At 36.2% G+C, this 13,442-nt stretch overlaps 2 protein-coding genes across 2 annotated transcripts; one reads left to right on the top strand and one right to left on the bottom strand.

The window, feature by feature from the left end:
- Window positions 1-3,079: 3,079 nt before the first annotated feature.
- On the top strand, window positions 3,080-4,112 carry LOC105770945 (probable acetyltransferase NATA1-like). Its single transcript, XM_012592324.2, has one exon. It carries the CDS (start codon window positions 3,167-3,169, stop codon window positions 3,872-3,874), a length of 708 nt encoding a protein of 235 aa, XP_012447778.1. The 5' UTR covers window positions 3,080-3,166; the 3' UTR covers window positions 3,875-4,112.
- A 132-nt stretch (window positions 4,113-4,244) lies between these two features.
- Window positions 4,245-12,644, bottom strand: LOC105770944 (lysine-specific demethylase ELF6). Its single transcript, XM_012592323.2, has 7 exons — window positions 10,761-12,644; window positions 10,368-10,446; window positions 10,096-10,163; window positions 8,964-9,114; window positions 7,825-8,384; window positions 7,234-7,431; window positions 4,245-6,840 (listed from the first exon to the last, which is right to left on the bottom strand). The coding sequence occupies exons 1-7, from the start codon at window positions 11,890-11,892 to the stop codon at window positions 4,538-4,540; spliced, it is 4,491 nt and encodes a 1,496-aa protein (XP_012447777.1). The 5' UTR covers window positions 11,893-12,644; the 3' UTR covers window positions 4,245-4,537.
- Between the last annotated feature and the right edge of the window lie 798 nt (window positions 12,645-13,442).

Below are 13,442 nucleotides of genomic sequence, written 5' to 3' on the forward strand. Positions count from 1 at the left end.
TTATAATTCAACGTTTATCGGTTATAATCGGGCATATGACCAATTTATACACAAGTCATTCATATGTTTTCCTCTTCCTCCTCTCCATTCCACATCCCTAATGTATATAACACGCTCATAAGTAACATTATCTATAATCTCACTATTTACTCATATATATTCAAAGCTGTCAATCTGTGTCATAGTCACTAAATTATCTTTATCTTGAGCTACAGTACTCTAAATTAAGATCCGCTTAATGTTTTTGAAACTAGATTCATATATATTTCTACCATAAAAATTTCAGAATTTTTAGTTCAACCAATTAGTGCAGTAAAATCTTCAAATTTATCCTTGTTCTGCTGTTTGACAACTTTGACATTTGCTTACTAAAAATTAATTATCTCTTAGCAAAGAATTTGGATGATGTTCCCGTTTGTTTCTCTTGAAATTAGGCTCATCAAGAATTTAAACATATAAATTTAAACTCCTAACTATTTTTCTCCAATTTTTGATGATTTTCCAAAGTCAGAACAGAGAAACCCGAAATCATTATGACATTATCTCACAAAATTTATTATATCTCATAATTTACAATTTCATTACTTACACCGTTTCTTCTATGAGAAACTAGACTCATTAAGCTTTAATTTCATATTTATTCATCTTCTAATTCGATTCCCACAATTTTTGGTGATTTTTTAAAATTAGACTACTGCTGCTGCCCAAAACTGTTTTAATGCAAAATATTGATTACTATTTTACCCTAAACTTTTAATACATGACAATTTCATCCCTAGACTAGGAAAAATAAAACTCTTACAATTTAATCCTTGTTCCAAGCCTAATCATTCTCATACATGTCAATAACAGCCCATGAATTCCATGAAATTTCATAATTTTCCACAAATTCAATACTTTTTCAATTTAATCCCTAAAACATGTTTTCATCCAAAATTCTTTAATAAAATTCTTTAAACATCCATTAACATCTCAATTTCATCATCAAATAACAAAAATCATATGAACTTATCAATGGTATCTTCCAAAACTTTCAACAAAATCAAAAACTAATAGAATACCAAGTTGGACCTAATTGTAAAAGTCCAAAAATATAAAAATTTGAAGGAAAAAAAGAAAAAATTGAACTTACTTGAAGCTAGAATATGAAAGACCAATTCAAAACCCTCTTCCATGGTTGTGTTTGACTGAAATTTGAAGAAGAAATGGTCTTGAAATCCTTAAAATAAATTTTGGCCACATAAACTTTATTGTAATTTCAATTTTGTCCTTAAATACATAAAAATCTTTGATTTCTTTTAACATTATGCCGCCTCAGCCACTTAAATTGGTCCATTTACTCTTTTAGTCCTTCCTTATTTAATTATTTGAGCTATTTAATCATTTTAGCAAATTTTGCATCTTTTCAATTTAGTCTTTTTTAATTAATTGTCTGCCGAGTAGTTTGGGAAGAACAAAACAAACCCACCGATTATAACTTGCTAGTTCCTGTAATATTGACACTCCGTAAATATTTATAAAAATATTTATGGCTCGGCTTATGAATTCGAGATCTCGATATCTCGTTTTAGACCCAATTTACCAATTAAATTATTTTTAAATCACAAAACTCACTAATTCAAAAATTCTTCTAAATTCACATTTGACCCATAATTATTAATTTATTAAATTTTCAAGCCTACTTGGCGGATTTAATGATCCCAAATCACTGTTTCCGACACTACTGAAAATTGAGTTGTTACATAATTATGATTTTGAGATTAGAACTAGCCGCTCAAAAAATGAGAGATTTTTGACAAAAATATAGACTCAAGAAATTAACTTGAGCAAAAAATAGTGCCGATTTTCTGGGTTGGGCCTATCAGTCGGGCCTAAAATTTTGTTAAGGCCTAACCCAGTTCATGAACAACTCTAATTAGAACATGGATTTATTTTAGATAAACTATATAGTTGGTTCCTTAATTATGTGTACATTTTGATTTCATCACTCAATTATGAAAAATTATTATTTATTTTTACAATTATTTGAGCTTGTATTTTTTAGTCATTTAGTAGTTAAATAACTAATAAAAAAACATGATTTTTTTAATTGGTGTATATATTATGTTAATTTGAACCTACTTTAAATTTAACTCTTAATACAATACATTATGTAAGTTAAACTTAATACAAATATTGAAAAAATACATCAAAAATTCAAAAATCATAAATTATAATAAATTCTAAAATAAATGAAATTATTTTAAAAATTCAAAAATAAAAATTGAAAATATGTATTTTTATAATTTATTATACACACTTTTATATTTTAAAATGAATGTCCAATTGTTAATACTATGATTATTTTTGTTAAATTCATATTAAGTCATTTTTAATTACATGATCAACAATTGAGTTTTTTTATTTCAAAATGTCACACTAACAAATTTTTAAAAAATCAATAATGTTAACAGTTGTACTTTAAGTTTGAAATATGAAAATAGAGAGAATAAATTTCTGAAAATAAAAATATAAAAATTAAATTCCAAAATTGCAAAAAATGCAAAAACTGTTATTATTAAAAAGTATTGAATTATGTGAAATATTAATAATAATAATAATAATAAAAGAGGCAAAAACCTGAAAAACTAAAGTATGTGCAGATTAGTAAGGAAGGTATCGTTGTTGAAAATGTGGCGGAAAGCAGGATGGTTGTCAAAGAGTTGTATTCCAAGAGGATGTGGCCTTCCCCAGTTTCGCCATCTACTCTGCCCCAACTTTTCTTTTATTTTAGATAAAGCATTATCCTAAACGATAATTAAAACATCTATATTAGAAAAATTTTAAATATATATTTTTTATAATTAAATTAAAATAAATTATATTATTTCTTATTAAAAATTTAGTAAAAATATGCTCAAACAAAGTATTATAAAAAAGACGCTCAAATATCACTTTATAAACGCTACTAAGTGTGTCAATTTCTATTTTTTTTTATATTTATTTAAAAAACCATCCTTGAGACAAATACCCTTCCATTTCCACACAAATTACATTCCTACCACAAAAACCCCTCCTATAAAATTCTTCTCTACCTCCCACTCCATCTTTCATTCCCACTTCGCATTCTCTCGAAAACTCCCAAATTTTCATCTCTTTCCCTCACAAACAAGCACCTCCAAATCCAATGGCCGCTGCAGCTCCACCGCCACCACCATCCGCCGCCCCTGAACCTTCCATGGCAGCACCTGAAACAACCCCGATAGGCCACCCCGTCTTCACCAGGATCCGCCTAGCCACCCCTTCAGACGTCCCTTTCATCCACAAACTAATCCACCAAATGGCCGTCTTTGAGCGGCTGTCCCACCTCTGTTCCGCCACCGAATCCTCCCTATCTTCCAACCTTTTCCTCTCCCCTCCTTTCCATTCCTTCACAATTTTTCTACTCGAACTTTCCTCTTCCCCCATTCCTCCCCTTCTTTCCCCTTCCTCTTCTTTCACTCCCATAGAAAAGACATTCAACCTCGACATCCCCGTAAACGACCCCGAAAAAGATACCTTCTCGATCTATTACGGGGACCAGCAAGTTATAATCGGTGGGTTCGTTTTGTTCTTCCCAAACTATTCGACATTTTTAGGGAAACCAGGGTTTTACGTTGAGGATTTGTTCGTCAGGGAATGCTACCGGAGGAAAGGGTTTGGAAAAATGTTGCTGTCGGCGGTGGCGAAGCAGGCGGTGAAAATGGGGTACGGGAGAGTTGAATGGGTGGTTTTGGATTGGAATGTAAATGCCATTACGTTTTATGAACAAATGGGTGCTAAAGTTTTGCCTGAATGGAGGATTTGCAGGCTGACGGGTGATGCTCTTCAAGCTTATCAAAATGCAAATGTTTAGCTGTTTTGTGTGAGCTTACTGATGAGGAAATAAAAAGGATTTTTCAGTGTTTATTTTAGTCGGATTCTCAGCCAAAGACTGAAAGATTCGCTTCTTCGGTTTATATTTGTATTTGCTTGTTATGCAAAGTTTTAGTTTCAGAGTTGTGGAATGTTGAATTTCTATGGGTTTTTGTTGTTCGGATATACTGATACTTTTTGCTATCAAAACAGGGTTCTGATTACTCTTGCAGACTTTATATCCAATTCTTTTAAACTTTTTTTGTTTTTGTTTATCGAATGGTTTTGAAATGAAATATAATGCTTAAAATAATTAAATTTTTCTCTTTTTGAATTTATTATTTTAATGTGTTTTTGACATAAATTACGAGTGCTTCAAGAAATTTAAAGAATTGAAACAACATAAAGAGTAATTTCTACACAAAGGGATTGCCATAGTAGCACAATCCACAGAAAACAGAAGCTAAGAAGATTTTCCACTCTTTTAAAAGCATTCAAATGATTGGAGAATGCCAATCTACAAAAGGGATCAGTTTACTGCCTAAACTATGCCTAATCAGAATTTTTGAGTTTGTACATGATTCCGGTAGAACTGTTACGGCCCCGGAACCGATAACCTTGTGCGTGACAGATGAAACCCAACTATAATGACAAACTTCCAGGCTCAAGAGTCAATGTAATGCCCGGTTTTTCGTCTATGCCGACTAAAATCAGACACAAACCTGAAAGAAAGGCCACAGCCTTCAACCTTGCACTTATACGGGCGTACTCCAGTGTGCACCCGTATATGCTCGGTCCTAGCCCATGCCCACTTGAATGACATGGAACAACCTTTCCATGGGCACTTGAGGGGCCTATCATCATCGTGGACTCGTTGATGAAGGACTGCATATTTGTGGGAACGGAACTTCTTTCCACAGCCTTCGTACGGACACCGATTGCGTTTGTGCAACCTCAACTCTTCCTTTGTCTTGAAACTCATATGGCAGCCTTCCAGGTCACATCCATGAGACCCTGTTTCGATTATTATCTTCCTATGGGCATGAGTTGAAGGTTTCCTCGTCTCTTTTGTCTGCAGCCCCTCTGAGGATGCTTTGTCTGCATCAAAACTGCTGGTTGCATCTTTCCAAGCCCTTGGCCTCAACCCTTCACATGGACTTCTAATAAAGCCATCACTGCCAACCTTTTGACATGTTTCCTCCAATTCTCTCTTCCTCTTTCGTCCCATGGCATTTGATTTACAATTTACCATAGCAGACTCGAGATCTCCATTCTCTACAGAAGAACAAACATCCGTGCCATCATTTACATTCACAGTAGCACAAGTTTCTCTATGAGCTCTTGAGTACTTTTGGATTGGGATAGTTGTCTGATTTATAGGTGTATGACAGCAAGAAGCAGATTCTTCATTCTTTTCATATCTATTAGGGTCATTTTCATGGCTGTCAGCATCTGCAGTTGCACCAACACACAGTTTCTTTGAAGAACTGCTATCCTGCTGAATCTCGGAGCAAGCTTCCATCATAACAGGAGTAGGCTGCTTTTCTAGGATTGGCAAATCGGAACAAGTTATAACTTCATCCCCACCAGTTCCTTTTGTAGCTTGGATCTCTTGCAACACTTCAACATCTAAGGCCACATCAGTATGACAGTCTTCTTCGGCACCAGGATTCTTGGAAATTGTGGAGTATTCTTCCACAGAGAGATCAGTAGACTGATGATCAATGCCTGCTGACGTGAAAGAACCAGATAGAAGTACTTCCTTCCTTGCATTAATCTGGATTTCCTGCTTCTGTGCTTTATTCTGGGAAACTGTACCGTCACATGAATCTGCCGCAGCAAAGGGCACCTTTGGAACTTCAGATCTTATAATCACCTCGGAGTTATTTCTGCTGGTAGCTTCAGTTCCTTGCTGCACTTCGTTCTCAGACGTCATACCTGAAAAAGCCCCTCCGTTTATAGAAAATTTTGGAACAGTTATGTCCTCCAATCCTTGATTGTATCTTCCAGCACATCGCTGAGCAGAGTGTGAACTTGCTGAGTTACCATTTATCAAACCATACCTGGAAGTTGGTTCATCACTCTGTTGTTCAGAAACTGGGTTGCAAACCTTGGTAGCAGTGGCAGTATTTTCCAAATACACTTCACCATCCGCAACAAGACAGAATTTAGAACATTTTTCAGCAGGAGAAATCTCACCATTCTCACTGTTCCTTTCCATAAGCTTGTTCTCACATTTCTTTATAGAACTAGCACAGGCTATCAAACTCTGAGCTTCATCATCTGGACCCGTTTCCTCCACAATTCTGTTCTGGTCCCTTTGTACAACTGAGGTAGTTGGGACCTCAAGCTGTGCCTGAATTGACTCACTTCTGGCATTTATCTTGGATTTATTTCCTCCATGTTTATCAAGAAATTGAATTGAAGCAGCCGAATCTTCTCTTGGCAAGTCATTCTTCAACAGTTCAACACCCCCACCACCTCCAGTTGAATAATCTGATTTTCTTTTTTTCCTTCTCGAATACTGAATAATTTTCTGCCCATATTTAGAAATGTCGCTATCAAGTTTTTCCATCATTATTTCATCTACTTTCATTTCAACGCTTTCACATGGTTTAGAAGGTGATGGGTGGTTTAACTTGCCTTTTGAACGAGATTTTCTCGACTGCCATTTGATGTTAAATAACTCCAAACTGCTATATTTATCGGTGAAAAGACCACTCAATGGTAGTGCATGCTGAACTTGCTTAAACGAAGAGTTCTTTCGGACTTTGACACAGTATCGCAAGTTAACACCAAGTTTGGAGGTCCAGTCTTCCTGAATTTCATCATGTTCATCATCAATTGCAAAATTGATCAAATTTAGATCCTCTTCAGATGCAGCATCTAGTGGAACATCATTGTAATTAAAAGGGATACCAATATCGTCCGCAACAGGTATTGCATTTGCCTTTATCTTCTGATAATCTAACAGATCAGAGAAAAAAAGTAAGAACTAATTCAAGACTACAACAAAGAATCAAATATAAGAAATGGTTGCACATCAGATAGTAGAAAATATTTACAGATAAGGGACTTCGGTGTATCAGATACGGGTATGAGTCCAACACGGATAGGTTCAATTTTTTATAAATTTCCATCTATTTGGAGGACCTTTAGAGGATCATATCTCCATACTTGTGTCAGAATATGACTCAGAAAAAAAACGGGTGTTAGGAATGGGTACTCACCCCCCACGGGTTCGTTTTTCTTTTCTACTTTTTGACAGGTTGTTGATAACAATGGAAACGTAGCCTAAATGTAGATCAACTAATTTGATGTATAGAAAAATGGGGCAGACAGATTTGAACTCAATCTTACCTGAATGGCAAATTACCAGCATTTTTGCTCCACCTTTGGACTGCAAAAGCTCCTCAACTTGAACAGCATGCTCCAGGCAGAAAACCCGAGGTCTCAGATATTTATTAGAGGTGTCCCATCCATCGGAAAACTTGGTTATTGATGGTAATGCCGCCTGCTTGGAAGGAAGAGATAGATCCAGAACATGATTGAGATTGTCTGCAGAACAAAGCACTAGATTAACTTATCACTCCAGATGCCCGAAAAAATGGGGAAGCAAACAATTAAATCCCTTCAATTTCTTCCATGAAAACTACTATAGCATCATTGGCAAATAACCCACTCTCTTCCAGGAACCTGAATATAGAGAAAATCACAACACTTGCCATATCCAAGTCTGGATATGCATTGGACATCCATGTTGGACATGGGTACTTTAAGAAAAATGAAGAACAAGAGCAACATAGGTTCCAAGTTTTTATGGCAACAGATCTTTAAGTTACAGGACAATAATCCAACTACGTATCTGACAGTTAGAGTGAAGAACAACATAAAGTAAAAAATGAAGTGATGCTGAACACGAGAAACAGATAATTAGTAAAGGTCCCTTACCTGAAACTGAGCCCTCAATAGGGCAAGAATGGGCATTCTTAGGTACCAAGACTGTTGGACCTTGACTAGAAAGATGATCCACAGGTAGAAATTCCATTGCTGCTCCCTCAGATGGTTGTACCACAGACATAAATGGATAACCCAGAATTCCACAAGCAACACAAACCAATGTCCCCGAATCAACTTGAAAATCGCAAGTCAAATCATCATCATTCGAATATAAATAGTTCAGATTTTCCATGTAGAAGCACATCTCATCTAAGAGATTCTTTTGATCAGATTTATCTTCACCATGAATATCAGAAACATTTTCTTGCATTATTGTAGAATCTGTAGCAGTTCTGCTGGGCAATTCAGAATCTCTGCTCGTATAAGGAAGTAACAAAGGGTCCCACATTATTGCACGATAAGTCGATCCTCTCTTAAGAAGAAGAGATAACAATTTATTTTCGGTCAACAAGTCTTCTACAAAAGCCTTCTTTACTAACACCTCTCGTTCTTCCTTCAAGCGGTCTCTCAAACGAGAACTGCGAGCACCAGGTAGCAAGGATCTTGGTACCCTGGAATGAAAACAAATTAAGTGAAACAAACTTGAGAAACAACGAGACAGCTCAATAGATATTACCAAAGCACTACAAAAATTTATGGAGAATTCTATTTTCATTAAGCTTGATGAAATTAAAAGAACGGATGGTACAATTTTGGTTATAGATTGTTCGAAAAACTAAAATTGCAATTTGTTTTGTGTCTAAAATTGTTCTAAAAAAAGATGGCATAATTGGTGGGTTATTATGGAATAACTGCAGTTGATTAAACCATTTCAACAAAAGTAATGCAATAATTTTGGTTAAAGATGGTTTTAAAAACTAAAAACACGAGTATCGAACACAAGTACTTCAAGAGGCATAGAATCAGAGCAACATAGCAGATTACTATACCAAGCCTTAAATTTATCAACTTAAAATTACAAACAGAAATAGCAGCCTATAGGCCCCTTGCTGCAATTCCTGACATGCTATCTAACACAGGCAATCCTTATCCAATGAGCTAAGGAATATTAACAGTATAAATCTTCATAGTGCCAAATTTCCAAAACAGGTATAGCATAACTTCAGTCCATGGTTTGCTTACAAACTGACCTTGACATGAACGACATCGTCAAAAGGTATAACAGCTGCTGATGAGAAAGCATTGGAAGATAGTTCATAGCTGCTCTACGAACAGCAGCATCTTTAGCAACTTGAAGCCACTGTGGAGTTCCAAAGTTTGCAGCTTCCCCGCAGTTAAAACCTGTTTAGTAAAACAATTGACCACAACAATTGATGAGAATTAGAATGAGAGAACAAAGTCTATGGTAAATGCATGTTCAATTTTTTCATAGATTTCAATGTATTTAGAGGGTCCTAGGAGGACCATGTACCCATATGAATGTGTGGATATGCATTAGACATTGGTACTTCAAGAATAATGAAGAGTTGGAGCAACATAGTCTGAGACAGTTTTCAGATGTAGGTTCACGATGACCACACTGAAAGGTCTCTCTACATTGTGGTGGACTGGTGGTTTATGTATTATAGATCCAGACTGATAGCTTCTAGTTGGTCCTAATTCTATTCCTGGGTAAAATCACATACGTTATAAGGATCTTTGCAAGTAAGAAGTCCTACTTCAGAACTCATTTTGAATACCTTCTTAACATACTCGTTAATGAGATCACCATCATCAACAGCTTGATCATGGTTACTAGATAGACTCCTCCTGCACCCAACCCGGACCAAAATGCTTTAGCAATGAAATCCTTCCCTATCCACTCCCTTCTTATTCTTCTCCCGAAGGAAGAAATTTTAAAAGTAAAAAAGAAAGCTATTATTCTCATAATTATGATAATCATTAATTTCCAAAACTGTCAGAGGAGTGAAACTCATCAATCCCATATGGAGCCCCAAATTTTCGCAAGTATCAGCACATTTGTTATGTCATGCCTATCATTTTCGGATAATTTACCCATATTAGAACCTAACCGTTCATTCTTACAATATCATGTCAGGCTAAAATGTCTGCCTATTCCAAAAGGAAATGGAGAAAAAACCTAGTTTTCTTGATGAGTTATGCCGTTGAAGAACTGACACATTCATTTAATATTTGCACAATTTGTATTTCATGCTTCTAATAGTCAATAAAACATAAATGAGCATGTATTAGATCCCCAGTAAGTAGTTCGACAATCGATAAAATTCTTGAAAACTTGAAAATTAACAACAAAGAAATTACCATGGCTGAATCCTACATGGTAGGCTCTCGGAAAAGTCACAACAAATTCACCAGGATTCTGTATTAACCTAAAGAAACAACACAATAAACATAAATAGGACTTCAAATGATTCAGAAGACAACACCAAATGACAGACTCTGTAGTACAAAGCTAGCCTCAAAAAGTTTTCCAACAATGGGACATTAACATCCTCACATCTGCGAGTTCAATATCATTAGGGGATCAGGGGAGACTGAGGATAAAATTTTTCAAAAGAATAAGATCAACTCACCTGCAACAAGGAATGCCAGATGCGACAATCAACTCAGGTGATAGAAGAGTTGTCTTCTCACCCAATAATGACAGAGCAGCTGGCAATAAAGGAAACTGAAACTGAGTTACAAGAAAGATATAAAAGTTGCAATAATCAACTAAATTCTGATAGATGTCAAATGTTTCACTCAAGGGAGGTATTCTAAACATTCTAGAATTAGCAAAATCACAATTTTATAAGCCTCCCACAAATTCTATGATTGGTGAGAGATAAACAATTCCAGACTAGAAAGTCCAATAAAATATCTACTATAATCTGTAAGCCATGAAACAAAATCATGCAATCTGTTCTTAAATCCCACCCAGAGGTAATGCTCAACAACCTAATATACAATAACAAAAAGTGACATACCTAAGCGGTCGATGTTTCCACCATAAGCCTCGGCGCGGATAACCTCCTCAAAAGCAAATGCATGATCTCCAGGAACAGCATACCAAGTCTTTGAAGAACCAGTATGAAGAAAATTCATGCTATGAAGCTCATGGTCTTCAACATGCCATGCAAACCAGCTAAACAACATGCCAATATAAACCATGGGAGAAGTAACACCAGGAATATCATCAGGCATAAATCGTGTAAGTGAGCCAGCTGAGCGAGCAATCACTTGAAGGTTCCAAGGACTATTTGAAAGCTTCCAACCTGCAGTACCTTCCATATCATTACTAGCATTTCCACTCTTTCTTTTAGAGTGAGAATTTACATCTGATGCAATGGCTGACAATGTAGTAGATGACTTGGGTGTTTCTACACGTGTATCTGGATCACTTTTAACAGAAGTATTGTTAATCTCAACCATTTGTGAATTATTTACAGCATCAATCTCATCTTTCCTGCATTCAGAGTTTTCCCTCCGGTACGACATCCTCTTTCTCCTCCTCCTATGGAAATACCGAAATTGACCCTCTGGTTCCCCGAAACCTGATCCAGGGACATCATTAGCATATTCCACATATATAGACTTCTCTGAAGCCACCTTCCAAAACAACGCCTCAATATGCAACGGTGATACCTCCTTAAGCAGACCCAATAAACTCTTTGCAAAAGTCTTCGACTTGGACTCAAACTGCTCCAACGTATAAATCTCTCCACTTTGCCACACTTGTTTCTGAGCACCACATTGTGGACTACTAACCACCCCTTTCATTCTCTTCCCACTCCGTCCCAACTCCTGATGCCGAGTCGTAAACACCGCCCTTCTTTCCCGCACATCACCACCACTATCCCCAAAATTCGAAACAGAACCAATATTCACATCACTTCCTAATTCCGGAGACTTGGACAGTGACCTATTCAAGTTGTTAAAGACATACCTTTTTGATGGTTTAGGCAACGGTGGGATAATCTTACATATGCCATAAGCACCAGCTTCTTTCTCAATCTTTGATATATATGCAATAGGGTCAGCAAACTCGGTATCAGTTGGCCGAAATTCAGGTGCCAATGGCAACCGTTTAAGCCATTTTGGTATTTCCACATTTCCCATTTACAACAAAAATTCTAAACAACAAGGAACAACGTAAACCAATCAAATCATTAACCTTTAACATACATTGCTCATGGAGTAAAAGGCACGAAAATTAACAAAAAACCAACTCTCAAAGCCACTAGATTCCATTGTTCTAACACGTTTCCAACATGGGTTTCTCTTGTTTCCTACTTTTCCTTCAATTGAAACTACATAAAACTCCAAAGTTTAGGGAAAAAGTTCGAATCTTTTTGCTTGAAAAAATCTATCAAAGAAATTGGAAAAGGGAAAAAAATTAAAACCTGGTGAACCGCCTGAAGCCGCTTGAAAATCTTGACATTAGTTTTGACAAAGCGGCAAAGAAGAGAGAGAGAAAGCTAGGTTTTGATCAACCGAAGTGGTGCAAGTTAGCAGGGGAGAGTGGAAAGGGCTAACGTGCAGGGGGGGATGTTGATGCGAATTGGGTGGACCGTACGATATTTGGTGGTTTGATGAGGCAAGATTGGGGTGTATTATAATAGGCCACTTGCATGAAAAGAAGTATAAAATTTGATGAAAAGAACATCTAGGGTGTTAGAAAAGGATTTGGTTCAACTTATGCGACCTCTATTATTCATGGGGTAAATTCTTGCTTAATCACTCAACTTTTAAATCACTTTCATTTTGATCACTCAAAATAAAATTCTTATAATTTGGTCACTGCCGTTAGATTTTTCTTTTTTTCATTTTATTCGCCAAACGTTAAATCCTGACTTGGCACATCACACCACCATTTTTTTCCTCATCTTCTTCCTAACCCATATTTTCCCCTCCACACCACCCTTCCATGTCCTGCTTCCCACACCAGATTAGAACTTTCAAATCCATTCTCCCACCTATTCTTCTAGTCATTCTTCATGAAACCCATTGAAATCTTCTTTTCTCAAATTATTTAGTGTTTCCAAATTAAATTTACAGCAAAGAAAGCCAAGTCATCTGACTTACCTACCGACTCTATTAGAAATATGAGAATCCAAAATGAAGGTAGGACCGAACCGAGAACTTTATTGGGATGTATAGATGCTGCGGCGGAACCCACAGCTCTGAAAATGACATGGCTTCTTATAACATAAGAAACCATACAATATACACAGACTTTTGCACTTATATACAGTGAGAATTGTGCAACTCCAAAACAATTAAACAACACGTAAAAAGGCAAAAAATCAGAAAATGAACAAAGTTAACATTTCTTACTCCAAACGTAACAAAACGAAATCCAATTCCATTTTGCTTTTGCATTCAAACAGACACAAGTAGCATCCGTAGATACTCAAAATAGATTAAGCAAATATAATACTTAACCCTTCTATTTTTCAAAAACCGAGTTTAGCACCATGAGAGATCAGATAAAAAGCTCAGTAGGAAGCACAAATTTAAAGAAAAAGCCAGAGATAGGAAAAATAAGAGGAAAGATGAGAAAAGAAGTAAACATGGCAAGCGAAGCAGTAAAGGTCAGAGCTTTCAGCTGCAAAGGAGTTTAGGTGGAGTTGGCAATGCTGTAGCCATGGCATCTTGATTGGTTGGGG

This window comes from Gossypium raimondii, chromosome 5 (assembly GCF_025698545.1).
Source record: "Gossypium raimondii isolate GPD5lz chromosome 5, ASM2569854v1, whole genome shotgun sequence".
Taxonomy (NCBI): Eukaryota; Viridiplantae; Streptophyta; class Magnoliopsida; order Malvales; family Malvaceae; genus Gossypium; species Gossypium raimondii.